Source organism: Equus caballus, chromosome 25, assembly GCF_041296265.1.
Source record: "Equus caballus isolate H_3958 breed thoroughbred chromosome 25, TB-T2T, whole genome shotgun sequence".
Classification (NCBI taxonomy): domain Eukaryota; kingdom Metazoa; phylum Chordata; class Mammalia; order Perissodactyla; family Equidae; genus Equus; species Equus caballus.
In genome coordinates, this window is record NC_091708.1 from 46,723,269 (window position 1) to 46,751,173 (window position 27,905).

General features: G+C 56.5%; 2 protein-coding genes across 5 annotated transcripts in view; one reads left to right on the forward strand and one right to left on the reverse strand.

Moving 5' to 3' along the window:
* Positions 1-928, reverse strand: part of LCN15 (lipocalin 15) — a 36,447-nt gene extending 35,519 nt beyond the window's left edge. The window contains exon 1 of one of the 3 annotated variants that reach the window (XR_002804004.2): positions 709-928. Coding sequence is in view for 2 of the 3 variants with exons in the window: in XM_023629396.2 (XP_023485164.1) it covers positions 709-747 (39 nt within the window). In the remaining variant the exon portion in view is untranslated. The remainder of the gene's footprint in view (positions 1-708) is intronic. The other 2 variants (XM_023629396.2, XM_023629394.2) reach the window with 2 other exon arrangements.
* Positions 1-27,905, forward strand: RABL6 (RAB, member RAS oncogene family like 6). Of its 2 annotated transcripts, none has more exons than XM_001495322.7 (15): positions 1-508; positions 9,991-10,125; positions 11,637-11,684; positions 14,541-14,593; positions 15,566-15,657; positions 18,099-18,239; positions 19,020-19,125; positions 20,891-20,994; positions 23,291-23,610; positions 23,857-24,007; positions 25,088-25,303; positions 25,403-25,637; positions 26,045-26,216; positions 27,076-27,140; positions 27,242-27,905. In XM_001495322.7, exons 1-15 carry the CDS (start codon positions 379-381, stop codon positions 27,425-27,427), a joined length of 2,154 nt encoding a protein of 717 aa, XP_001495372.2. In that variant the 5' UTR covers positions 1-378; the 3' UTR covers positions 27,428-27,905. The 2 variants fall into 2 exon arrangements, with proteins under 2 accessions (XP_001495372.2, XP_014591637.1); XM_014736151.3 differs by lacking the exon at positions 1-508 and adding an exon at positions 974-1,122.

The following is a 27,905-nucleotide window of genomic DNA, read 5'->3' on the forward strand; positions in this document are numbered from 1 at the left end:
GAAAGTCTGGGGGCGGCTCCGAAAGCAGGACGACCGAGCCCATCGTCCTGCGCATGCGCGCATCCCCGTGGCCCTCGCGGCGCCCCTTAGCCGCGCAGCCCCCACGCATGCGCGCACTCCCGTGGCCCTCGTGGCACCCCGTAGCCTCACGCCCCGCCCAGGCAGCGCCAAGATGGCAGCGCTGACGGGCGGAGGGCGGCCAAGCTGGGGTCCGCGGGGGCCGGAGCGGAGCCTCCGCAACTAAGCCCCCCAGCCGCCCTCGAGGCGTGCGCCCGGCCGCCGAGACCCGGGTCATGGTGCGATCTGCGCCGCGCCGCCGCCGCCGCCGCCGCCGCTGAGCTCGCGGGCCGCACCGGGCTCGGACGTGGAAGCGGAAAGATGTTTTCCGCGCTCAAGAAGCTGGTGGGATCGGAGCAGGCTCCCGGCCGCGACAAGAACATCCCCGCCGGGCTGCAGTCCATGAACCAGGCGCTGCAGAGGCGCTTCGCGAAAGGGGTGCAGTACAACAGTGAGTGCGGCCGGGTGCGGGGGTTCTTGCCGGGGGGACCTGGGAAGTGGGGTCCGAGGGCCGGGCCGGGCGACTGGGCAGAAAGCGGGTCGCGCCTGGCCCGGGAGGCTTTGGCGGCCCTGTGGCGCCTCGGGGGCGTCGCCGCTGGCGGGGAGATTGTGGCAGATCCTGTCTGTGTTGAGGATGGGCTGAGCCCTTACCTGTGCCGAGCGCGGTGCGAGTGCCCTGGGGGCGTTCATCTGGGGTCGGGAGGTGAGGCCGGGCCAGAGACCCCAGGGCCGCAGGGTGGGCGTCTCGGCCCGAGGCGCTCCCCTCTGACCAGAGGGTCATTCCCGAGGACTGCTGGCACCATAGGAGATCTGTGCGTTTAGTTCGCACGGTATAAAATTCGTCCAGGCTGTTCCTGGTGCGTTCTGCGATGCCCTGATTGGCCCAGGTGACCTCGTCTAAGAGGGATTCTTACATAACACAGGGAAAGCTCTGTGGTCTGTGACACTTTCATGAATTATGTGGTAACCTGCCACAGGAGCGGTGAAAACCAGCTGGCTCTGGTAGTTTGAGCTGTGGGGTTTTTCTTTGTAGACTTGGTATTCAGTTTGAAGACGGAATATCAGGTACGCCACACGTTCTTGTCCCCATTTCTTTTTAAGAAGCATTTGTAACAGATATATTTAGAAAAGCTCCAGAAGGCACCGAGACTCTTACTTGTTCTTGTGGGAGACTTTTCTTCCCCTGTGGGAGGGAGGAGTTATTGACAGATGGCCTGGGAGCCCGAGGACGTTTCCAGTCCTCTCTTATAAATTATGTAAATTGTATAGCTCCTAGACCCTGACCATCCTCTTGACCTCTCTTAAGTTTTTCCATCTTGCTGGCTTTTTCTTAGCAGTATTGAAAGGCTTTTTATGTTATTTTCTGCTTTTAAATTCTCTCTCCAGTGTTTCCATATGTTGCCACCAGATTTTGGACTTTCCTCCTTTGCTACTTTGAGGGGAGCCTTCCAGTCTCTATGATGTAGTATTTCGGTGATAACGTATGATATTAAGAAACTGATTGGGAAGACTTCTGTGCAGGTATAAAAGAGAGGTCGTTTTAGGTGTATTTTACTCAGAATTTCCTATGTATTTCTTCCACATTCACAGAAGAGAATGGTAAGTCAAAATACTCATGTACACAAATCTTTAGTAGTTACATTTGGATTCTTTGTTTAATTTTATTATTTACAGTATCATTTTAAACTTAACCCTAGTGCTTTGGAAATTAGGCCTGGAAACAACTGTTCACCTTCTGAAAAGCACTCCATGATGGGCACACCGCCTAGTCCTTCCTTGGGGGGCAGAAGTAAGAAGGGCAATGGATTTGTCTAGAGAAGAAAACCCAAACTTAGGTGGTTGTGGGACAGGTTATGGTCACCCTAGGACTAAATGAAAGGCAGTGAGATTGAGAGAAACTGAGATTTGCACCTAAATTACATTTTAGAGGGATGTTGTCCTTATAGTTGAAGAGTATACAATTTTGAAACTTTTTGATTTCCTTCATTAGTCGGTAGTATAGAACATTTCTAGTATTTGTTTTCCAAAATATCTTACTTAGAGGAACAAAACTGCAATATGATGATTATAGATTCAGGATTTTAATAGCTAAGTGTTGATGCTTTTCAAGTATATGAGTTATGTCTTATAGAACGTAGTCCTCTTGGGGCAAAGAGGTCATTTTCTTTTAAATTGGCTGTGATAATGAGAAATGACTCATGTCACACACACACAGAGTCCCAGCATTCACATCAAATTTAGAATCAAAACTTAAAATCAGGGCCAGCCCTGTGGCCTAGTGGTTAAGTTCCGTGCATTCTGCTTCGGTGGCCCGGTCATGGACCTAGACCATTTGTCAGCCGTGCTGTGGTGGCTACGCACAGAGAGGAAGATTGGCATAGATGTTAGCTCAGGGTAGTCTTCCTCAAACAAAAAGAAGAAGAGTAGCAACAGATTTTAGCTCAGGGCAAATCTTTCTCAGCAAGAAAAACAAAAACAAAAAACCCTCTCTAAAATCAAGACCTGAATGAGATATTGGACCATATTCCTAGTTTGGAAGTCATTTTCATGTAAAGTGGGAGAAAGAATGTTACCGGAGTTGGTCTACCCTTTCTACTGCAGTTGGACATACCTTATCAGCTGTATTTGGTGGACAAGCTTTAACGGGCAGCTTCCTGAGTGAGGAAACACCAGTCTTGCGGACATGGTCAGACTGCCCTTGCTCAGGATTGCATCCCTTTCCAAGAAAGCCTCCAGATGTTGGGACAGCCAGAGTCCTGGCCAATTGGGTCTCAGTGCTAGAATTTAAAACTAAACTGAACACTTTCTCACCAAGAAGCCTTTTGAAAGGTAGATTTCAGGGTAAGAGAGCTTTTCCTTTAGGAAATTAACAGCTGTATTTAGCAAATTATTTGACCTGCCCAGTAGGGCCAATTTACAAATTCCCAAGCCTTTGCTGTCTGTGATATGCCATGGTTTCCTTCTCTAGCATTCGTTTATTTAGGAAATATTTATTGAGTGTTGGTGAAGAGACAGACCACCGTCTCTGCCTTGTGGAGCTGATGTTCAAGCAGGGCGTGGAAGCAGACAGTATGCAATAAACACATGAAGAAGTAGCCTAGAGCCTGCCTGGAGGGGAGGGTCACAGAAAACAGAGGCGGGTGGGGGTCGGGGTGGGGCTGGGACTGTAAGCAGAGGGTCGGAGCCGCTGGTGGAGAAGCTGGTAGAGAAGTGGATGCAGAGCCACTGGTAGGAAGGATGCGCTGCGAAAGGCGCAGAAGGTCCTCTGGGCCGAGGGGGTCGGGCAGAGCCACTCAGGAAGTGTGCAGGAGATGCCAGTGGAGGGTGTCGGGGAGAAGCACTGGAGGCCAAGCCCCAAAGGGGAGGGAGACATGGAGGGACTTTGAATGAGAAACCTTGGAGCTCTGCAGGGCCGTGAGCAGAAGAACAGCTGTTGTGTGGGGAGCAGGGCCACGTGGCAGTTTGTCACCTTGTCCTCGTCGGATGACGGTGGCACAGTGAAAGGGCAACACTAGGGTCTAAACCCATCCCCTACAGGAGTGATTGCACCCTTTCCATCTGAGATAAGCCTTACGCTTTTTTTGGGGGGGTGGTATGAAAATTCAGGAAAATGATTCCCTATTTTGCAATAAACGTGTGGGAACATGAGTGAATGAAGACTGAATCGGGGTCAAAGAGGTCCACGGGCCCTGCGGTGGAGCCACACACCTTCTGCTCTGTGTCTTCACTTAGACAGACTAGAAATAGAGGGTTAACAATCACCTAGTAAAGGGCTTCTACCACTTCTTGGGTGAGTCTTAATTAAAGGTTTTCCAGGTGAATCACTTATTCAGTTTATTTGAACCAACGTTAAGGTCCTGGGATTGCTTTGACTTTTTTAACTTAAAAGTAGAGACTAATTACTTTTTTTAACAAATGTAACCAGATCGTATTATTTCTGACATTATAGGGTTTCTTGTTTTTTCTTTTTTTCTTTTCTTTTTTTTTGAGGAAGATTGGCCCTGAGCTAACATCCAGTGCCAATCTTCTTCTTTTTGCTTGAGGAAGATTGTCGCTGAGCTGACATCTATGCCAGTCTTCCTCTGTTTTATGTGGGATGCTGCCCCAGCATGGCTTGATGAGTGGTGTTAGGTCCATGCCTGGGATCCAAACCCATGAACCCCGGGTCGCTGAAGGAGAGCAAAGAGAGTGGTTAAGTGAACTTAACCACTACACCACTGGGCTGGCCCTTCTGCTTGACTTTTAAAATGAGTAATTTCAAATTTTAAAAAGATTTCAGTTGAAGAGAGAAAGTAAGACTTTTCATTCTAAAAATCTGAAGGAGAACAGAAAACAAACACGTTAAAATTGGTAAAGATATAAAAGAAGGAAACAGCTGTAAGACTATATTGAGACTCTAAGAACAAACAGGTTGTGCTTGAAAAAGAGGCAAAGAGAATCTCTGGAAATGAAAAACATGGTCATTAAAGTAAGAAAGCCAGCAGACGGTGAAGTGGCATGTAACCCTGCTGAGGAGAGAACTGGTGCTTGGACGGGAGGCGCGGCAGAAGCAGGGCAGATCCCAGCACACGCCTGAGCTGAGTCTCAGGCTGAAAGAGCAGCGAGAGCGCAGGCGAGGCTCTCCCAGGACTCATGGGACACACGGAACTCCAAGAAGTCCGAGTGCAGTTTTAAAAACATCCACAGCCAGACACAAAATTGGAAATTTGCAGAACATCAAAATCAAAAGAAAAATCACAGAAGCGGCCAGAGCTAAAAGACTGCCTTTAGAGAAACGTCCAGCAAGCTGTTAACAAAGCTTACAGTAACGTCAGTGGCCTGAGGGGAAGCTGTTAACAAAGCTTACAGTAACGTCAGTGGCCTGAGGGGAAGCTGTTAACAAAGCTTACAGTAACGTCAGTGGCCTGAGGGGAAGCTGTTAACAAAGCTTACAGTAACGTCAGTGGCCTGAGGGGAAGCTGTTAACAAAGCTTACAGTAACGTCAGTGGCCTGAGGGGAAGCTGTTAACAAAGCTTACAGTAACGTCAGTGGCCTGAGGGGAAGCTGTTAACAAAGCTTACAGTAACGCTAGTGGCCTGAGGGGAAGCCCTCGTCAGCCCAGAAGTCTGTGCCCAGGGGAGCAGTTCTTCAGGGCTGAGCATGACTGAACTCACTTTCCGTCCAAGGTGGACCGTTTACTGTGCAGAGAGCCTTGCTGACGTAAGTGCTGAAGCGTACACTCCAGACAGATGGAAATGGAGCTCTGGAGATGGGAGTCAGGTTCAGAAGGCAGAGGGAAGCACAGAAATGGGTGAATATGAGGTGAAATCTCAATAAGCATCGGTTCTGTTAATCACTGATGATGATTAATGTGGGAAAAATAGAAGGAGAAACTAAAATAATGGAAACCAACACATAACCTAGTCTGGAGCTGATCAGAGTTAAGGCTTTTGAAAGTCCTTGTATTATTTGAGAGGAAGGTGCATTTATTAATTTTAGACTCTATTACAGCAAATGTGAATGTTAAAAATTTAAGAGTTACCACACAAAGAATAGAAATAGATGGCAAATCTTCCAAATAAATACCAGGCAAAGAGAGGAATAAAAAGCCTTGCCCTGCATAGCAGAAGGCAGCAGACGGGGAGGGAGGGCACCGCGCCGGAACTCAGAGTTCTCACGCGCGGGGTGGAGATGGCTGCGTGTGTCAGCAGTCCCAGTAAATGTCACTGAGCAGACTCGCCAGGTAGAGCATCTGAGACTTGGGTTTTTCCTTTTGTTTGGCTATGTAGTGGGTAAGACACATCCAAAACTTGATGGCATAGAAAGGTTTAAAGCAAGCATTTGGAAGCAAAGCATTAGGTAAATGTTAAGCACAAGAAAGCCGCTCCCACCCTGGTCCTGTCTGCTGGAGCTGTGGGAACGTCAGATAAGACACGCTCAGAACTGGGCTGTGGAGGCGGAGGAGGGGTACTGCAGACGTAGCAGAAGCACGTCATCTGCACTGAGCCCTCTCAAACCAAGGAACGTTCAGACACAGTGACGGTCTCAGCAGACACCTGAGACTGTGTGCCATAAAGACCACATTCTGTGGCCACAATGAGTAAAATTGGATATTAATAACAAAAAAAGTGACAGTTTTTCTTTTTTGGAAACTTTTAACATATCTAAATAATTTGTGGGTCAAAGAAGAAATCATATGGAAATTAGAAAGTGTTTATAATTCATGGGTAATGAGCTCCCCACATGCTTGTAATGGTCATTGACCTAGGTATATAGTTTGAAAATCTAGGAAGAGGCCAACAGGATAAACCCCAAAAAAGTAGAAGCAAGAAAGTGACCAAGAAAAAAGCAGAAACAAGTGATTTTTTTAAAAGAATCAGTTGCAACAGAACTTATAGGGGGTGTGTGTGCGTGACTAATAAAGTAGACGAACCCTCAGGAAGGTTAATAAAGAAAACGACAAAACAGATATCGTGAATGGCAGAGTACACAACTGTAACCACACCGTTTTACAACATGAAATGTTTGGAATAAATTGGTGTCAGTAAATTGAAAACTTAGAATGGAGAGTGTCCTAGAGCATGAGCTTCTAAACCTGGTTCAGTGAGAGATACAGAATCTGCCGAGGCCCTAACAGCCCTTCCGAGAGCCGAGCATCAGACTGATGCACAGGGCGCAGCAGGTGGGAGAGCAGCCGGCTCACTTCCTGAGCTTGGTAAACCTTGGTATCAGGACACAGGAGAACAGCACAGAAAGGAGAGTGACAGTCCATCTCATCTGTGAGCACAGATGTAAAGACCTAATAAAAGATTAGGAAGTGGTGTCTAGGAAATTATTAAAATATTAACAGTAACAAATTGTTACATTGGGACCAAGTAGGATTACTCCAGGAAGGCAAGGATTGTTTAACAGAGAGTATATATTACGGGATTTACAAGCAGATTAAAGGAGAAAAAATTATAATCTCAATAGTTGCAAGAAAAAGATATGATAAAATCAATACCAATTCATGATTTACAAAAAACCAAAAACCTCCACTTCTTAGCAAACTAAGAACAGAAGAGAACTACTTTTACCTATTCAAGAGTATCTGCCAAAACCTATATCCATATGTCGTGATGAAACATAAGATTCCTTTTAAAATCTGGACCAGAGGAGGACTCCCCACTTTTACTGAGCTTTTCACCGGTGTATGGAATTCTGTCCAGCACAAGAAAAGGAAATAAGAAGTTGGGGTGGGGGTGGGGCGCAGGTCTAAACCCTTCTTTAGGGATAAAATTAACGTAAAGTCAGAAATATGAGTTTCTCTGTCAAGATGCTTTTATGCATAAAAAACTGAACACTAGACTAAAAAATGGCTTTTACCATAGCACCCAACTTCTCTCTCGGGCAGCGTGATAAAGTTGATAACCTGAACAGCCCTGCCCTTAAAAACAACTTTAAAAGTTTGAGCAACATTTAGAAAAGCGTTAATGCATCACTCAGTTCTTGAACTTGGATGAAAGATACAGAGCTGTTCTTTTCACTTTTCTCAAAACCAAAGAAAGTGGATACTGGGAGAGAAGCCGGTGCTGAAGCTGCCCTCCCCCTGAGGAGGGTGTTCGTGGTGGTCTGGGGTGGGGCAGGAGGGAAAACCTAGAAGTCATTCAAGGAGGGGTAGCTAACAGGAGATCCCTGCACACAGTGGGTCTCCCTGAGTGTTGGTAAGCCCAAGGTCACCTCTGAGTGTGTGTGCCTCTAAATCATCTGTGTGGTCCAGAAAATCTCAAGTGGAAAATTTACTTAAGGTGTTCCCAGGTTAGTAGTGTTCCAGGCAACTGGCAAAAATCACAGACACTGATGAATGCAGCTGCAACCCATTCCCCAAAGCGGTCTTGGATAAAGTTCCAAGGAGCAATGAGCTGCCAGCCAAAACCCAGAAAACACAAAGGAACAAAGCTGCAGGCGTGGAGCCGGCAGGTGCAACAGCTGTCAGAGCCTGGCCTCCAGAGATGTCAGGTCACAGGATATCTGTCAGTGTGGGTGATGTGTTACAGAAATAAAAGAGGTTTGAAAATATGTCAATAGGACTCTAAAGGCTTTAGAAAAAGACCAAGTAGATTTGAAAAAGATTTGACCTGCCTCCCAGAAGCTAAGAACAGGTCAGGCTGCAGCATGGGGTGAGGGCCGCCTGAAAAGCGGCGTGCGGAGAGAGGGCCTGCTCTCAGGAAGCCCCAGGCACCGGAGCCCTGAATTGCCCTCCTTCCCTCAACCTGGCTGATGGCCTCCTGGGGCCATTCGGGGCCAGCCCCCTGAGGGTTAGGCTGCGGACGCTTCTCTGTCCGCCTCGTCGTGGTCTCGTCCGGTCCAGTGAAGGAGGGAGAGAGACAAAGCCCCCTCCCATCCTGTACGCTTCCTGCAGGGCGGCGTGGGCTCATGTCACAGGCCCAGCACCTCCCCTACGTCTGTGTTTATGGCACGAGCTGTCTTGACTTTTCTCTTAAGTCCATATTTGGCTTCTGGCTGGAATCAGAGGTAGACTGCCCTCGACCTTGAGAGGGATGGTCCTTGTGTTCTATTTGGTCACACGATAGAGGGTGGAAGAGTCGTGTCTCTGAGATCTGACTGGAGATGTTTAAAGTTTGAGAACAACTCATGTGTCCTGATGACTAAAATTGGGACTCTGAGGGAACATGGAACAGGGTGAGGAAATTGCCTTGGTGACTAAGTTTCGTGGAAGAAGAAGCGAGTGTCTCTGAGAATAGAGAGGCCTTGAACTAGGAGGAGGTGAGCAGTGCGAGGAGAGAGAAGCCTGATGGGCCAGGCCTCAGCCCTCTCTGCAGCTCCCTTGGTGGCCTCCCGGGCCCCTGGTGTGAAGCACGATGTACTGTCCACACGGCCTTCAAGGCCGCTCAGGGAGCTCCAGCCTGATGTGCTCTCCATGTCTTCCTGAGGGCACCTCAGACTTCTCCTGCAGCCTGCCCATCTCGCTAAAGGGTGCTGCTCTCCATGCGTTTTCTTGGGCCAGAACCTCAGAGTCGTTCTCAACACCATCTCTCCTCCCAAAGTCTAGTCCACCAGCAAAGGCTGTCAGCTACATCCCATCCTCGCCCCTGCTCCACTGACTCTGCATGGCACTCCTGACTGCTCTCCTTCTTGAGCTTTCCAAAACAAACCAGGTCATGGCACTCATGCTCAGAGGCAGCAGGAGGTCCGCACTCCTGTGTCGTGCTGCAGGATCTGGCTGGTGCGTACTCTCTGCCCCTGCTCTGTTCTCCACGTCCATGTGCTGGGCTGCCTTTGGGCCTGTTCACAGCTGCACGCTCCCGCCGGGCACAGACAGGGTGCTCTGGAAATACTTGTTGAGCGAGCAAAATAGAACACAGGCTTTCTGCTGTAACCCCGCATGTGTGGTCTTGAAAAGCGCTCTGTGGAATTGTGCACTAAAAACAGCAGGGCTGCAGAAAAGTAGGTTAAGAGCAAACCGTCAAGATCTCGCGAGCTGTGGCAGGAGAGCACCCACCATCCCGACCCCTCCAGGCCTACGGCCATGTCAGGCCGCCCCCACAGCCTGACCCTGACCCTGACCACCACGGGTCACAGGGGCATCCGGCTCTAGGGGAGACCACTTTCCTGCAAATACAAAGTCTGACACCGCATCACTCCATCGGCCCAGCGGGAGATGCCTCCAGGGTCCTCCTCTGAGGAACGGGAGAAGGAGAACAAAGGGCCCGGGCTGCCCTGGTGCACTGAACATGCACCATCGGCTCTCCTCTCTGCAGGCTGCGCAGGTAGCCTTGTCCTCCTTGGGGGTCTGCCAGCCCACCTATCCTGGCCTACTCCAGCCCCCAACCCCTCCCTGCTCACCAGCAATGCAGGCCATGGTCTGTGCGGAAGAAGACAATGTGGCACGAGGACTACATCGGCAAAGTTAAAGTTCGATTTGTTTACCTGATCTGTCCTTTCTCCCCCAGTGAAGATAGTGATCCGAGGAGACAGGAACACTGGCAAGACTGCGCTGTGGCACCGTCTACAGGGCAAGAAGTTTGTGGAGGAGTACATCCCCACGCAGGAGATCCAGGTCACCAGCATCCACTGGAACTACAAAAGTGAGGGCCGAGTTGGGGGTGCTGGGCGAGGGCCTTCCCTGGTGTCTGAGCACAGGTGCACTGCCCTCACAGAGTGGGTTTTCATCCTATTGCCCTCCCTGGGTCCAGTTCCCTGGAGATGCCTTCCCTAGCCGTGTTGTCCTGGGAACAGTGCCCACATGTGGGAGCCCCTGGTGAACTCAGAGGGGCTATCGTTGGGGCACTCATTAAAGCTGCTTCTGGGTCATCCTGAAATCCCCTCTCCCAGGGGAGACTTGTCCAGAGAAGCAGAGAAAGTGGTGTGGGGGCTCTGCCTGGAGAGCTGGGTCAAAGGAGTGAATCTCAATGCTAGAGACATTGAAGAGGCAAAAGCTCCCATTTTAACACTCGAGAGTGACATCTGGGGGACCCAGACCGCCAAGGATGGCTGCTGCTTCTGTGCTGTGGCCGGCACGCTGGGCCCCACGTTCACTCCCCCAGCAGAAAGGATCCCTCTGTCCCTCTGAGCCCCAACTGCTCACTTCAGAGTTTGTAAAGTCCCTAACACCTCTGGGAGATGGTTTGTTGCGAGATCACTTGATGGGTGGAACACACCCCGAGGCCTCTCCATAGCAAGGAACAGTGGGCACTCTCACTCCTGGGGAAGCGAGGGCAAGGCAGTCCTGTGGGGAGCCGAGGAGCTCCTTTGCATGGTCAGGAATCATGAAAGCAAAAGACCTTCCAGCCATCGTAAACACGCCTTCTCATTGGAAAGCATCAGGGGCCAGCAGCCCCAGGGGAGGACTGCTGCCAAGGAGACGAGAGGGCCACTGAGACACATGCCCTTCCTTTTGAAGGGGACAGAGCCCAGGAAGACGACCAGCAGTTCCAGGAACCCTGGGGGAGGGCTGTGCCAGCCGCCTGCAGGGGCCTGTCCCGGGCCAGCTCCTGCTAGGTCTTGCACCCCAAAGGCTTTTGGTAGAAGTGTGACGTGGGACCGATGGACTGGAGAGTTCAATCCTCCACTGCTGACCACCCTGCTTCCCTTGAAGTGAAGTTGAGGCCAGTCCCTGGGTAAAGAGTAGGGTCGGGAGGACAGTCAGTCACATTCAGATCCGCTCCAACACACCCGCTCCTCAGGTGGACGGACTGCGAAGACCTGGTGACCTGGTGCGGCTCATGCCTGGGTGCTGAGCATAGACCCCTCCTGGCTGCCTTGGCCTGACCAGGGATGAGCCACCCCAGGGACCCCTTCAGGAAATGGGGAGCATGTCAGCTGAGGGCGTGCCGAGATCATTCACTGCAACTTGAGCAAAAGCCCAAAGCAGAAACATGAGCCCAAGCGCCCCAGGTCACAGCACACGCAAAGGCTCTGTCGGGAGCTGGGCACCCTTGGGGAGGGCACCAAGGGAGGGCCCAGCGTCTCCTGACAGGGGACCCATACTTGAAGAATGGGACAAACAGTGACACCTGGGAGGTCCCTAGAAGCCTGTCTTTGTGAAACCAGAAATTCACACTGGGTACTAATTGTAGTATTTTTCCCCCTATTTTAGCCACTGATGATATTGTGAAAGTTGAAGTCTGGGATGTAGTTGACAAAGGTAAGTTGTATTTTTTATCACAAGTACTTTTCTCCTTAGCGTGTTTACTCATTCTGTAAAGAGAAAAGCTTTTCTTTCTTCCTCTCCTTGTGCCCACCTCATGTGCATGTCCTCATCGTGTGTCTCATGGCATCTCGGCCCTCAGATCTCTGGTCTGATTTCGCGTGTGTGACCAGGGACTGTCAGAGGTCTGGTGGGTGCTGACTGTTACCTTTAGCCTCTGGGTCCTGGGCCAGTGCCCTCCTCATCTGTGGTGGACAGGACAGAACGCACAGCAATGACCCATCAGGGCACCTCAGTTTGTGCTGTTTAAACGTGTTTCACCCACTGGAACTGAATACCTGGCAGTGGGGCAGACACTGGCCTGCAGAGGTGGGTGGGCTCCAAACCCAGAGGCCCATTCTGGGAGCCCTCCTGCAGTGCTGCTGGTATGGTGCCCCAGTTCTTGGTACCCCTATGCCCAGAGCTGAGGACCAGCTCCTTGCCTTCTGAAGCAGCTGTTCCCTTGGGCTGCTCCTGCCCATTCTTGCTGCTGCCTCGTGGCGCACTGCAGCTGCGGGGTCCCTGTGCTCTCACAGGGAAGCACCTCACCACACAGACCCCAGAAGCCTCCAGGGCCGTGCCCCATGTGCCATGTCCATCAACATGTCGTCTTGAATTTCCTCCTCACACTCAGGTGGCAGGTCCCTCCTCTGTGATGCTCAGGGGGAACACCTATTCCGCCCTGGCGCTGGCACCCCACATGCTGCCGAGCACGGTCTGACTGCGCAGACATGCACATGGCCTCCAGGGACAAAGGAGCCTGTGTCTTGTACAAGCTCCTGGTTCCTGGTGCAGAGCACACATGCTGGTCTCCCCTTCATGGTGTTCTTTGGGGGCGGGTTTGGGTTCTGAGGATCTCTTCAGCTGCATAGGACGAATGAGGCAGCCCTGCACCCAGAGAGCTAGCAGGAGCACTGGGGGAACTGCTGCCCGCCAGGATGCCGTCAACCCCGTCGGGCCTGGAAGGGCCTTATGCTTCTAAACCGTGCCTACAGCATATCTGTGCAAGTGACTTGGGAGCGTTAGGAAGCCAGCCTGGTCATGGTCCAGATGTGAGGGGAAGCAGTTACTGGGGCTGCCCTCCAAGCCCTGGAATTGGAGTGGGGTCTATATTTGGGGTCATAGCCCTGTCTGGGCAGCATGTCGTGTCCTCAGTGACGGGAACCACCCCGGGGGGCAGAGCAGACGCTGCCCCGTCCCAGGAACCTCCGAGTGTAAGGCATGAGCCAGCGCTGCACCCTGCTTGTGGTGACGGGTTGGGGCGTGGCTCCCCAGGCTGGGCTGCTCATGGAGCACCCTTGTGGCTTGGAGAGGAGGTGTGGACTGCACAGCAGGAGAGAGGCCCGGGTTCCTATGTAGGCCAGCCGGGCACAGGACTCTGCGTGAGTGCTCAGCATCCTCACAGCTCCACATGGCCGGGTTCCTCTCGGGTGAAAACCTTTTTGAGTGGGAAGGAAAGGTTCCTTCTCTCTAGCACCCTAACCTGTCACCTGTTGAACAGGGTCCCAGCACCGTCTGCCACAGCAGAGGGCATCAAACTGAGAGAGATGGCGGCAGCTGAGGCCAGGCCCCTGGTGGGGAATGGCTGAGTTGGCAAGGAGGCAAAGCCCAGTGAGTCGCTGGCCAGGGCTCAGCAAAAGGGAGGGCACTTGGGGAGCAGCCTCGGGGGCTCGATGTCCTCCAGGCTCTCCTGCATCTTTAGCCTCCCTGGTTCCATCAGCCCCTGAACTCCTCCAGGGGCACTGGCCCCTCATACACCCGGCAGCAGGAGCTCACGGAGACTTGGGTGTGCTGGAGGCACGTCCCAGGCTCTGGCTGCACACAGGGTTCTGGGGAGCTCGAGGAGTGGGCACACCCATCAGCAGGGGGTACGCAGGGCGCCCATCCCTTCAGCAGTGCCAGTGCTCAGGAAGGCGCAGTGTGGCCGGCTCCTGTTGAACTGGGACCACCTGCAGTGCCTGTGCTTGTGGGTGAGGGGCCGACTCTAGAGACGGGGCCAGGAGTGCCAAGTGGCTCAGGAAGCAGCCGTGGAAAGAGGCAGGGGCTAGTTTTCCATAAACAGACTCAGTCTATTCTGGGAGGTTTGTTTGTTCGTTTTTCCCAGAGCTCTGCCCTGAGATGGGGGACCCTGGGAACTCCCAGAGTGGTAAGCCATCCTTCTCCCAGTTCGGACATCTCAGAGTAAAAGGGAGGGTGATGGCCTCAGAGCTGTTTATCGCTCAGGGGCCACCAGAGCCAGCTGACTTCAGTAGGCCTTCCTGGGGCCTGAGCCCGGCTCGTCCATCCCCAGCACTGGCTCAGGGAGCCTCCATGGCCTTGAAGGCAGCCCCTCAGAGGCTAGCCTTGCTGCAGTCCAGGCCCATGCCAGCTGGCCACACTTTCTCAGGGCTGGAACCTTGTCAGCCCAGAAGTAAGGGCCTCATTTGAACCAGAACCTGTGCAGGGACATCAGGGAGGTCTCACCATGTAGCCCAAGGAACCGTGCTGGGCCTGCCGGCGCCTTCAAGTCCAGGCCCAGCTGTTGGCTGCCTGTTTGGGCCTTTCTCCCAGCTGGGTCAGGGCAGCTAGAGCTGCTGAACAGGCCTCACTGGGGTCCCTGCCACATCCTGCCGCCAGTGGGTGGGGGCACAGCTCTTGTGTGCTCTGGTGCTGGCCGGGTGAGGGCACAGCTCTCAGGGCCTCCAGCTCAGTCGAGCATGGCGTCCACTCGAGCTGGAGGTGTAGGAGACAGTGGGACACAGGGTGGGGTACTCCTTGCTAGGGCCATCCTTGAGCCCAGCATCACCTCATAATTTTTATCTGTCTTTCAATAAGGAAAATGCAAAAAGCGAGGTGATGGCTTGAAGATGGAGAATGACCCCCAGGAGGTGAGCTGCGTTCGTCCCTGCATGGCCACGATTCTGGGAGGTTTAATGAGCAGGCGCCCACTTTTCAGGCCCCACTGCCTGCCCATCCTGGGCCCTCCTGAGGACTCCAGTTGTGCAGGTAGACATGGTCACCCCTGGTGTTCCAGCTACTCGTGGGACCCCTGTGCTGGTCACATTTTGGGGTGACTGGGCTTGACTGCTGACTGCCACACGTGAGTGACGCCTGCCAGACCAATGCTGAGTTGAGTGATCTGAGAGGTATTTAGGTGAACTGGCTGAATTTTGTATCCCCATCACAGAGGCTTCAGCCCTTGAAAGCCCAAGACACGCTGTGAAGCTGTAGCCGTGATGCGCAGAGCATGAGAAGCTCCAGATGGGCTCTCGCTGCAGCCCCCTCCCCACAGGGAGGCAGCGGCCACCGCCCTGGACACAGGAAGGCCAGGGCAAACCAGTGCTCCTCCCATTCTGGGGAAACTTTCTCATTGTTTCCGAGGGCCGGGCTCTCAGTCCTCCTGTCCATAGGCAGCCTCGGACAGTGGGCTGTCTATGGACAGGAAGATTAAGGGCATGTCTAGCCCAGTTTGTGTCCTCTGGAAGGTTGTCTGCAGATGTTTTCCTCGGTTCTGGAGTGCATGTCTTTCCCCGGGGCGCTGGCTGCTCTAGCACTCTCATCCTTCTAGAGGGAGTCCTGAAAGGGTGTGCTGCTGACAGCTAGTGGAGAAGACCCCAGATGGAAGGCACAGTTAATGGGACCCCAGAGCTTGAAACATTTACTGCCAGACCCTTTGAGGCGAAGCTTCCCAGCCCCCACACTAGATAATCTTGTGTTTATATATATTTTTCCAAAATGAAAAAAGCTGTTATCTTTTCAGACTGTGAAAGTCCTGTTCAGCCTTTCTCGGGAGACTGGATTCACACCTCTGGGATCTGCCAGAGTACCATCTCTTACACCCAGTTCCTTCCTCTCCCTAGGCGGAGTCCGAGATGGCTCTGGATGCCGAGTTCCTGGACGTGTACAAGAACTGTAATGGGGTGGTCATGATGTTCGACATCACCAAGCAGTGGTAAGAGAGCACTGGCCATCATGGCTCCCAGCACCACCCACCCCAACCAAGGGCCACCCCTGTCATCCAGCAGATGGTGCTTATACCAGTGTCACTGCTGGTGTTGAATGCTTCTTGAGGGCCAGCCATGGGCAGCACGCACACTGGCAGTTGAGCCACACAGAAGCCCTGGCCTGGATGTCTCTGATTGTCTCTGTGTGTGACGTGGGGCCGGGTCGGGGGGTGCTTGCATTTGGAGGGTGGGCCGGGCTTGGTCAGGGCAGCAGGTGAGGCGTGCGCCTTCCACAGCGCACAGCCCTTCCTGAAAGCACATCGAAAATCAGGCGGAATCCATTGACCACTTGTGCTGGCGGCTCTCAGGAGCCCCCGCATTCTTTGACTGCTAGGAGGACACCAGCTAAGATGTCACCACAAAGGCTCCTGAGCAGATGGGCAGAGGGGAAGTCCAGGCGAGTTGGGGTGGGGAGCCTCTCCACAGGGTCATGTGGGGCTCATGATGACACGACACGTGTGAACTGGCATCTGTGAGGAGCTTGTGACCCCCGGCCCCCTAGGAAAGCAGGTGTTCCTTCAAGCACCTGCGGCGCAGGCGGCTAGCCCCTCCGTGGGGAACCGGGGGCCGGGAACAGCTGAGAGTCCCCGACAGCAGCTGGGGCAGCCTTGCAGGCTGGCCTTTCTCGGGACACAGCCCCAGGCCTGCTCTGTGGATGCCTGTCTGCGTGCCACCAAAAATGGAAGTCTCCAGAAATGCCAAAGGAGGACCTGACAAGAGCTTGTTTCAGAAACGGCCTGTGGGGCGTACGCTTTGCTTTCTAAGTTAGATGATGATGATTGCACGCCATCCATGTTCATTGTAGGAAAGCCAGGAAACGCAGAGAAACTTGATGCCATCATCAGAGACAGCCATGGCTGTCGCTGGGTGGAGTCCAGCCAGCTTTTCTATGCACACACACATTCTTTTTATGTATGGTACTGGGATCTTCCTGTGCACACCTGTGTCGACACTGCTTTATTTAAGGATATATTAATACTGCGCCACAGTTGGACACCTAGGTCTTCCACGGGTTCACCCATCGGGGCACCCATCAGTGAGTCAGGACCCTGGGACCAGCCTTCCTGGCCCGTAGGGACCAGCACCTCAGTGCCTGCCATCTGGACTGAGTGCTTGCACGCGCTTGAGAAGCCCCCGGGGGTGGCAGGCAGTGCGCTGGAAACGTACGGAGCAGGCTGGCGGAGCACACAAGTCTCAGACACACACCAGGGGAAGCAGCAGCCATGCTCTCAGGCGCAACGCCAGAGAAGTGGGTGCTCTGCTCTATGAGCGGCAGTGGTCCATTTAGCTGGGTGGCTTTACCTGGAATCTGGCGTGGCCACTGGTAATGGCCACTTGTCTCTGGGTGGCTGTCAGCATCACTAAAGCACTTCGTAGCCTTTGCCAGACGAGCAGTGACCTAAAGGCCAGGAAGGGCCCTACAGGAGAGCTGTCAGCAGCTGAACTGGGCCCTGGGTGCCCGCGAGGCTTGCCTGGGCTGCGTGTGAAGAATGGCGGGAAGCCCGGAGCAAACAGGAGCCAGCACGCAGGCCCAGGGACATGGTGGGAGATGCACGTCTGTGTGGCCGTGAGACCCCTATGCGAGTGTCTGATGAGCAGGTGGTGCTGGGCTGGGGGATCCCGGCGCGGTTAGCCAGCAGGGGCCAGGGCTGCTTCTTGGAGCCGAGAGACCCTGAACAGCAGTGTGCTCAGTTCGGGCAGTGCCTGGGTGGCAGCGCAGACACTGTTTGGAGCCACACTGTACCAAAGAGCTGGACAGAGCATGCCCGCCTCAACAGCACTTTCACCAGGCCTGGGGCCAGGGCAGCTCACGTCAGTGGACAGTGCAGCTGTGGGCTGATGAGATGCAGGAGACACCCAAACAGGAGGGCAGAGCCCCCCTGGGCCCTTTGTTAGCAGTTTAAAGCGTGTGTGTAAATAAAAGAGTGTCAGGCTGTAAACATGGTGCGTGCTGTATTTTTCACTAATTTGTGTTAGCTTTCTCTGGATAAGAGAAGTTTGTCACACTCATGTTATTCCTGGCATGCCATTTGGAAGATGTGTGGGCAGCCCTGTAGAGCTGAACGCCCGTCAGCCCTCCAAGAGGTGTGGGCCTTGTGCCAGGAGACAGAGTGAGACCCCCACGCCCACTGAGGAGCAAAGCCCTGAGGCAGCAAAAGGGACAGCTTGGTGAGCCCCATGGGCCACAGCTTGCGCCCCACAGAATGGGCACAAAGACAAGTCAAGAAAGGGTACATGTGGGACGGGAACCTGGGCAAACCCGAAGGAATGTCAGGGCGGTGGGTGCCGACCCAGGGAGGGTCTCCTGACTCTCCTTGTGCGTGCGTGTACCGGGGCAGGGCCTCACAGCTGACACTGAGGCAGGTCTCTCTCGCCTGTGCCTCCCAAGGACCTTCAGCTACATTCTCCGCGAGCTTCCCAAAGTGCCGACCCACGTGCCTGTGTGCGTGCTGGGGAACTACCGAGACATGGGCGAGCACCGCGTCATCTTGCCCGACGATGTGCGTGACTTCATCGACAGCCTGGACAGGTGGGCGCCCGCTGAGGCCCAGGGCACGGGGAGACTTCCTCAGGGGAGCACCAGGCCCTTGCGCATTAGCCCCCCACAGCCCTGACTACCTGGGGCTCGCTCCTGCCCTCACCGTGGCCCCCCCCCCGCCCCGGCCAGCCTGAGGCCTGGTCCCCACCCAGTTGCACAGCTCCTCGTCCTGGAGTGCTCAGACCGCCCCTCTGGCTTCCCTGCTGTCATGGCCCCAGGTCTGGCCCATCCACCCATACCGTGTGGATGAGCAGGACCTGCAGGCAAATGGAAGGCTGGGGAGACCTGGGCAGAGGTCCCAGCGTGGGAGTGAGCTCTGGGATGGAGATGGGCCTGGCTGGAGATGGAAGGGAGGGCCTTTCAGCCCAGGCTGTGGGCAGTGAGTGAGTGGTGGGGGGCAGGACTGCTCTGTAAGAGGGGACTGGGACTGAGGACCACACTGGGCCGCGGGTTTCCTGGCACCAAGCAGGCCCAGGCGGGGCCGCCTCCCTCCCACTCTGAGGCCAGGGGCCATGCTGGATGTTGGTGCCGTGAGGCCCCTGCCTTGGGGTTGTGGCGGGGCACAAGCCCTGTGGAAGCGTTGCCTGTGGGCACTCAGCTAAGCAGAGCCCACTGAAGCTTAGGTCTAGGCCCTGAAACCATGGGGGCATCTGGCCCTTGTCCTCCCCCAGGGGTGGTCACCTGTAGAAAGTGAGTCAGAGCCCTGCCATTGACCCAGGTGAGGTCCTTGGCCCACCACGGTCTCTCTGGAGTCTGTTCTTTTGCAAACAGGCCCCCAGGCTCCTCCTACTTCCGCTATGCTGAGTCCTCCATGAAGAACAGCTTTGGCCTGAAGTACCTTCATAAGTTCTTCAATATTCCATTTCTGCAGCTTCAGGTGAGCCATGCCCTGCGGGGGGCACTAGGCTTGTTTCTCTCTCCCGGTGCTGTTTGGGTGCAGGGGTGGGGCCACCCTCCTGAGCCCTGAGGGGGCAGTTGGGTGGTTTGCTTGGAGCATGGTCTCCAGTTACGACTTGGTGTGCTGGTGCTGGTGTCCCCGGGATGGCCTGCCCTGTGCCCTCCCCTCTGCTGGGCTGGCCTGGGCCCCCGGCCTTTCTACAACCACCAGACATAGCTACAGGAGAACGTGGGCATCCTTGAGACATCCGTCTCCAGCCGAGCACTGGAGGCCTGGGCCAGTGGGTACGCTGACCCCTCCGCCATGCACCTCATTGGCCCTTGTGCGGTCCCTTCTCCACCGCAATGTGCATGCCATTCCGAGCACCCCAGGTCAGGACTGCAGTGCCCACGCCACGCCCTAGCCCCTCTCATCCCCCCTGGTGGCTGGGCCGGCCACCCTCACTGTGGACCTGGTCCCTCTGGCCAACGGTTTCAGGGATGGCCCCCAACGCCCTGCCCCCCTCCCGCTGTGCAGGCTGCCACCTGGTTTGCAACCCTCTGGGCCCAGGTGCCATACCTGCTCATCTTTTTTTTATAAGTTTTTTATTTTGGAGTGATTTTAGATTGACAGGAAGGTTGCAGAGCTAGGGCAGAGGGTTCTGTGCTTTTGTCAAAACCATGGAACTGGCCATGGTCCCTTCACTAAACAAGGTTTTGTCCACTTCCCATCCATCTTTCTCTGTCCCAGGCCCTGGCCGGGCCCCTCTCCACACGGGGCAGTCACTCTTCTGAGGCCACTCTGGGCTGTGACCATTTCTCAGATAAGCCTGGTTTGGGGTCTGTCTGACGCTAGACAGGGTTATGGGCTTTTGAGCAGAAGACACAGAGGTGACTGCCCTTCTCACCACATGGTGGTGCAGGGCACGTGACATCCATGCAACTTGTCACCAGGATGTTGACACATGGCCCCTCTGTAGCCACAGTGGCTTCCGTTCTTTCTCCAAAAGGACATGGAACTTGCCTGGGAGAGCGACAGTCTCTCCTTTCCTCTTGCCTTTTTCTCCTTTTGAAATAAATGAGGACCCTGCAGGCTAGGGTGGTTGGTGTTGCGTTTAGTCGGAAGGAAAGCTGGTGTGTCCACTTCTCAGAGGGTGCTGGCTCTCACTGTTCGCGTGCGTTCTTTCCCTTGGGACCCCAGGAGTCGCTTGACGCCGCTCTTACAGCTCCTTTTAACTTGTTATCCAAGTATAACGTGCGCACAAACCCCAAGGAAAACATGCCAGCATGGGCTCGGGGACGGCACCCAAACTGCATGTTCCCTGTATCCAGGCAGTCAGCACTGCGTGTTGCTGATGAAATGGCAGGATGTTCTGCAGCTGGAACTTGTAGCTGATCTCTGACCCCAGAGGTGGCGTGTGCCCACACTCGGAGTGGTGAAGGTGTAGCGGGAAGATTGTGTTCAAATAAGCATTGCGGCGTCTTAAATCTCAGGGGCACCTTGCATGGACGGTACACTGTCTTTTGGGGTGTTTGCTCCCGTGACTGACGTGTCCTCAGAGCCACACCGGACAGCTTAGCGTCATGCTGGCACCTGCGCGAGGTCACATGGGCTTCCGGGACTCTCGGCAGCCGCGCTCTGCCCTGCCCCGCCTCGTGCTCAGCTGCCGCTTAAGTCATCAAGGGCTGGCGAGTGGGGACGTGAGGCTGCAGGGGGGCTCGCTGCGGGGACAGTTCCTGCTCAAGTCCCTGCTTCCTTTCTGCAGAGAGAGACGCTGCTGCGGCAGCTGGAGACAAACCAGCTGGACATTGACGCCACGCTGGAGGAGCTGTCAGTGCAGCAGGAGACCGAGGATCAGAACTACGACATGTACGTCGGGCCGCCCTTGGATCAGGGCCTGTGCTCAGTGAGACAGCAGCGGGGAGTCCCACCCCGCCCAGGGGCATCTGCTCCAAAAACCCGAGTCCTTTCAGCTTCGAACATGGCGGAGCACTCAGCACTCAGGACGGAGCGCAGGCGAAAAGGTCCGGGTCTGGCCACTGTCTTGAGAGTGGCAGCCCGGCCAGGCCCTGTGGGCAGGGCTGAGGGTGGCCCTTGCCAGACAGTCAGGCCTGCAGCCTTCTTTCTTCCCTGTAGCAGGCTTCTTCATCATGAATGTGCAGTAATGAAATATTTAGAGTAAGACAAGCACTTGTCTAGAACAAGTAGATTAAGTCAGAAGTGGAGCCACGGGGAGCAAGCAGACACCTGGCTCCTCCAGATGCTCCCTGAGGAAGGGAGGTCAGACACCCCAAGGCCCTGCCACCCCCCTGCCCACCAAGCACGTTGGGGCTGAGCCTTCTTTTTTTTTTTTGAGGAAGATTAGCCCTGGGCTAACTGCTGCCAATCCTCCTCTTTTTGCTGAGGAAGACTGGCCCTGAGCTAACATCCGTGCCCATCTTCCTCTACGTTATATATGGGACGCCTACCACAGAATGGTGTGCCAAGCGGTGCCATGTCCACACCCAGGATCTGAACCGGCGAACCCTGGGTGCCTTAAGCAGAACGTGTGCACTTAACCGCTGCACCACCGGGCTGGCCCAAGGCCTGGCTTTCTTTAATGGGCCTAACAGGACCCATGGGTGGCTCCAAGCCCATGGGCATAACTGTGGGGCTTGCGGGTTCACCAGAGATGTTGTGCAGTCACCACACCCAGACAGCCGCCCAGCCGTGGGGGACGCAGCGCACAGGCCTGGTGCAGCTTTGGCGCTGTCGCTGCCTGGTTCCACTTGCCTCTGTCCAGACCAGCCTCTCTTGCTGGCTGGCAGGAGTGTGGTGCTGGGTGCCACTGACCGGGCCCTGTGTCTCCCCGAGGCCCAGTGAGACCGGCCACCGTGATCTTTTCCAGCTGGGGCTGCCGTCCCTATTTTGAGCTGTTTCCCAGATTGACACCGATGTAGAGCAGAGTCTTCGGAGAGCTCCTTGACCTTGAGAGGGCTGCTGGTGAAGAGGCGCATGGGGCAGGAATGGAACCTTCTGGTCCTCGATCATAGAAGGACGGGGTTCAGAGTGGGGAATCTTTCCCGGCCGTGCCTGCGTGCTAAGCAGCATGTGAACTCCAGCAATACGGCCGAGTGGGTGGGAGGCGGCACATCCTCTCCCCCTTGGGGTCGCCGTCCACCTCCCACAGCTCTGGGGAGAGGCCCTGGCTCTTTCAAGGAATGCGTGACCCTGGACTGCCCCTTAAAACAGCTGCTGCTTTGGCTCCCAGAGAGAGCACCTCAGCATCACGTCCTGGGGGAGGTGTGAGAAAGGCTGCTGCCTCACTGGTCCGCACAGCCCCCGGGTGCTGGCCCTGGCTTGGCCCAGCGTCCCCCTCTGGCCCTAGAGGGACTTGCAGAAGGGCCTTTAGGTCTCCCCAGAGCCATGTCCGGCTGTTGGTTTGGAAAGGGCAGGAGTGAATGGCAGGAGTCATTCTGGGGGGACGCTCTTACTGCTCCAACTGCCAAGGCTGGCCGTGAGAAGGAGCCCTGCCCTGGGGCGCAGCTGCCGTCACTGTTGGACAGTGCAGGGTTGACCAGCTTCCACAGGGTTTCTCTGACTAAGCAGGGTGGCTTCTTCCTTTTGGACTGAGAGCTTGGCGGCTCAGCAGAGGTGTCCCCACAACCAGCCTTCAGGAGATGGGGGACTGGTCGAGGACTTGGGCCGGAAGCTGGATGCCACTCCCAGCCTGCACCAGAACCCAGCACCATGCCTGTCCCTTCTCACCCCATCCCTTGAAATCCCAAGAGAGTGGTGAGGGTGGCCAGCCCAGACACCCCTGTCCCAGTCCCCAGGACCCAGCCTATAAGCAGGGGCCAGCTCCTTGCTCCAGACCTTCTGTTTGGAAGCCCACCTCCAAAGATACAGGCTTAGGGGTCGCCATCCTACTCGGCCTGGGGACAGCAGGCCTTGTCTCAGACTCAGCCTTTTGTGCCAGCCGCCCTAGTTCAGGCCCTTCCCTGCCTGTCAGGCCCTCCTCCTCCCAGGCACCTCTTCTCACCGATGCTCTGCTTGGTGCCAGGGGCGTGAGGGCTGCTGAGCCTGAGGGTAGGGACACCACTGTCGTCACCACCAGCAAAGCAGAAACCTCAGAGGAAGGACTGGGGAAGGCGGGTTTCTCACGCCCTGCTCCTTGTCCCACCAGCTTCCTCGAGATGATGGAGGCACGCAGCCGTGGCCACGCGTCCCCCCTGGCAGCCAATGGGCAGAGCCCATCCTCAGGCTCCCAGTCTCCAGTGGTGCCTCCAAGCACTGTGTCAACAGGGAGCTCCAGCCCCAGCACGCCCCAGCCGGCCCCCCAGCCACCCCTCAATGCCCCATCGGCCTGCCCCTCACCCCCATCCCCGTTGGAGGCCCCACTGCCCCCCGCACCCCCAGTGGCCCCTGCCCCACCCCCAAGGCGCAGCATCATCTCCCGACTGTTTGGAACCTCCCCGGCTGCCGAGGCGGCCCCTTCACCCCCAGGTAGGCCCCAGGAGCAGCCCCTCAGGAGGTGGGTGTGGGTGGCCAAGTGGTGGGGCAGCGCTGTCTCCCTGGCCCTGTGAGCACTCGCAGACTGGGACAGGGTCACCCTTCTTTCCCCTGGGCCGGCAGCCCCACAGCCCATCCATGTGCACCCTTGCTTGTGTCCCAGCCCTCTGGGCACAGCCAGGATGGACATAACGCAGGGTGGGCACTAAGCAAATGGGAACCAGTGTCTGCTGTCCACAGAGCCGGCCACAGCTGCAGAGGCCCCCATAAAAGTCCAGAATGTGGAGGATTTTGTTCCTGAAGACAGCCTTGACCACAGCTTCCTGGACGACACAGCCCCCACAAAGGACGAGAAGAAAGTTGGACCCAAGGTCGCCCAGGACAGCGACAGGTAAAGTCAGGGGCCTGCACCCTCGAGGGCACCGCGTGCAGCAGCTGCCATTCCCAGCCTCAGCCCTTGGCTTCCTCCTGGACCCATCAGCTGTGGACTCTGCTGCCTGCCCTGGCACTGGCTGAGCAGAGGGGATGGGCACCCCACCAGCTCGGCAGCATCTCGGCTCTGAGAACAAAAGCAGGACTGTGGCAGGAGGAGCTGAGAAGGCCAGGGTCAGACACGACCCCCCAGGGCTGCCAGACCTCAGTGCTCTGTGAGCCCCACACCTGCAGAGAGGGAGCAGGGATCCTGGCCACAGTCCGACTCTGAAGCTCAGAGTGTTAGGCTAGTCCAGGACACACACAGCCTGAAGGCCCATTTCCATGGTGCCCGTGACTCACCTGTCAGAGCACCCTGTGGCGGGTGGGAGAGGAACCCTGGCGCCCACGAGTGGCTGCCAGCTTCTCTCCCCATGCGGTAGGGCCAGTCAGGGCCACACAAGAGAGAGAACTTCAGGCCTAGCTTCCCACCCCCTGCTCCCCTCCCCTCAGCATCAGTTCCTGGGCTTCAGGCCTGCCAGCCCCTCTCCCACACACGTATCGCCACTGTCATCGTGTCTCTCCAAAAATGCAAAACAGCAGGATGAACCCAGTGCTGTGCTCCTCCCCAAGTGCCCTGAGCATCGCTGAGCCCGTCACCACACGCAGGCCCCACAGCCTACCCCCAACCACCCCGCAGGAGGGCATCCACTTCCAATGTAAACAGCAGGCCCTGCTGTGACTTCCCACTGCACAGGTGGCATCTCTGTCCCTCTCCTCAGCCCCCAACTCGCGCCCACTCTCCAGCCAGCCTCTGCCACTGCCTCTGGTGAATACCAGTGAGCCCCCTCCACAGAGCGCCCTTCAAGCAGGTCCCCTCACTGTCTGTCCTCATGCAAATACAAGCACAAGGGCAGAGCAGCCCCACAGTCAGTGCTCACGCCTCGCGCACAGGGGACATCCAGGGCATGTGGATGCAGAGGTACCTGGGGCTCAGGATGGGCAGCTGGGCGCTCCATGCCCCCTCATGAACTCTGACCACTCTGCATCTCCTTTGCAGCGATGGGGAGGCCCCAGGAAGGAACCCAATGGTGGCAGATTTCCAAGATGATGTGGACCTGGAAGACAAGCCACCCGGCCAGCCCTTGCTGCCCATGGGCCCCATCCCCAAGGAAAACATCACTCTTTCCAGTGAGGAGGAAGCAGAGGATGTGGCAGGGCACCCCAAGGCCACTGTCCTGGCTCCCCAGAAGTGCTCTGAGCCAGAGACCAAACAGTATGTGGGGGGATCCCTGGGAAGGGGCCCCAAGGAAAGGATGGGGTCCCCAGGGGGAGAGGCAGCCACAGGCCCCCTGACCTCCTCCTCCTCCCGAAGGTCCTCCACAAAGGCCTCAAGGCCACACAGGGGCACAGCTCCCAAGGCCACAGCGCCCTGCTGCCCAGGCAGCACCAAGCCTCCAGCTGAGGGCTCTCGAGGACACGAGGAGGGGAAGGATGAACAGGCAGCGTCATCAGACAGTGACCCCGAGGGGCCCATTGCCGCCCAGATGCTGTCCTTTGTCATGGACGATCCTGACTTTGAGAGCGACTCGGACACTCAGCGGAGAGTGGTGAGGACAGGACGCTTGGTGCCCACACTGCCTCAGAGCCCTGAGAACAAGTGGTGGGCAGGGAAGGGCAGGACGGAGATGAAAGTGTGAGATTGCCTGGGCAGCATCATGGGGTGCTGCGGTCAGTCTGCGTGAGCCTGGGGCCCAGGCCATCCTGGCTGCCCCAAGGTGGACTGTGTGTACAGGCCCAGGCCTGTTTGCCCATCCTGGTGACAGCAGAATGGAGGGGCCACAGCGTCCCAGCAGCCACACTCAGGCCTGGTCCGGCCCTCCCTCTGGGTCGAGTGTGGGGGCCCCACAAGGGGGCTTGTCACCTGCCCGGAAATGCAGGAGCCCTCAGGGGGCCGCATGATGGAGGGAGGGAGCTAGGGAGGGGCCGGCAGCCTGACTTGCCCGCTCCTCTCCAGGAGGAGTTTCCAGTGCGAGAGGATCCCTCCGACGTGACAGATGAGGACACTGGCCCTGCCCAGCCACCCCCACCTCCCAAGGCCCCCATCCCCTCCTTCAGACTGAAGAATGACTCGGATCTCTTCGGGTTGGGGCTGGAGGAGACGGGCCGCAAGGGGCACAGCAGTGAAGGTAGCAGGGCCCTGGGTGCTGGGTGCCTCAGGCCATGGTCCTCATCCAGGGCGGCCCAGCTGGAGGCACATTTCTGACCCCCTTCCCTGTCCCTTTGTACCTGACCCCCAGAGCACAGAAGCAAGGTCAGCAGCACAGGGCACTCTGAGTAGCAGGGCTGTCATGCAGGCCTGGGCCAGCTGGCTGTTGGATTCAAGCGAAGCCCCATCCCAGGTGCTCCTTGGTCCTGCTTGGGGTCCAGCTGTGTTCTTACAACATCCCAGACTCTCGGGGGTTCACGGGGCTGCAGCCCAGAGGGATGGGCAGCTGGGGGCATCTGATCCCATGGCCACAGGAGGGGTTTGGTGGCACGGGCAGCACTGCTGTGGGCTGGCTGAGAGCTGTCATGTACCTAAGTCTGACCCTCCACTGGTGGTCCTCTGTGCAAGAAGATGGCGTGTTCTTCAGGCCTGATGAGCGCTCGTGGCTCCGTGTGGCCCTGGCCAGCTCCACGAGTCTCTGGCACTGTCCCCACCCTCTACCCTGGGCTGCTTGAGCCCAGCTCTGCCCTAACCAGCAGAGTCACTTGGGATGTGTCCTAGAAGGTTGTGGTCCCCAAAATGGAGAGGAAAAGACCTTCCCAGGTTTGTCCTGGGATTGAAGGGGGTTTGCCTCTCAGGTGGCCCCCAGGTCACCTTTGTAGCCCGGGGCTAGCCGGGCACCCAGCCCCAGGGCAGAGTCGGAGGGTCCCGGTGTGCGCTTCAGGAGGAGCTTCCACAGGGACCGACTGAGATGGAGCGTCTGCAGAAGCTCCTGCCACTGGCCCAGGCCCCTCCCCACACCGCTGCCAGGGAGCTGACGCCGCCTCTTATCCCTGCAGGAAAGGAGGGCAGGCCTCCCTCGAAGGAAAAAGAGAAGAAGAAGAAGAAGAAGAAAAGCAAAGAGGTAGGCGCCCGCCTTCCCCTCCCAGGAGCCGGCGGCAAGGGGTCCTGGGCTCTGCGCTCCTGGCGCCCACCTGACCCTGCTGCGCCCGCGCCCCCATCCAGGAGGAAGAAAAGGCGGCGAAGAAAAAGAGCAAGCACAAGAAGAGCAGAGACAGAGAGGAGGGCCGGGAGGAGCCGCGGCGGCGGCGGGGCACGGAGAGGACGGCGGTGGACGAGCTGGAGGCCTTCCTGGGGGGCGGGGCCCCGGGCGGCCACCTCCGCGGGGGCGGGGACTACGAGGAGCTCTAGGCCTGGCCGCCAATGACCGGGACGGGGCGGGGCGACACGCTCACCCCGGTTTTCAGGGGCCCCTGCAGGGAGGGGGCCGGCAGGCTCGGGCCGGCCCCGCGCTTCTCAGGGATGGGACTGAGGCCGAGGAGGCCCGCGAGGCTGTTTACAGGGCGGGGCGCGCCAGCTCCTGCCCTCCTCTGGCCGCCGCACGCGCTCTCCCAGGCCCACCGCATGCGAGTGGGCTCCGCTTCCTGCCGCGGCCCGGCCAGGGCTGCCCGCGGCCCGCCCGAGCCCCCGGACCCTCCGGGCCCCGGTGTGCAGACGCCCGGCAGCGCCGGCGCCTCTCCCAGGGGAGGCTCTCCCCAGGCTCGGTGTCCAGCTTTGCACCTGCTCCTGCGCTCTGCGCGCCGCCGCCCGGAGCGAGGAGGTCCTCAGACACTCATCTCCTTCCGTTGTCTTTCCACACTCCGCTCCGACATAAAGCTGTCCTGTTTTA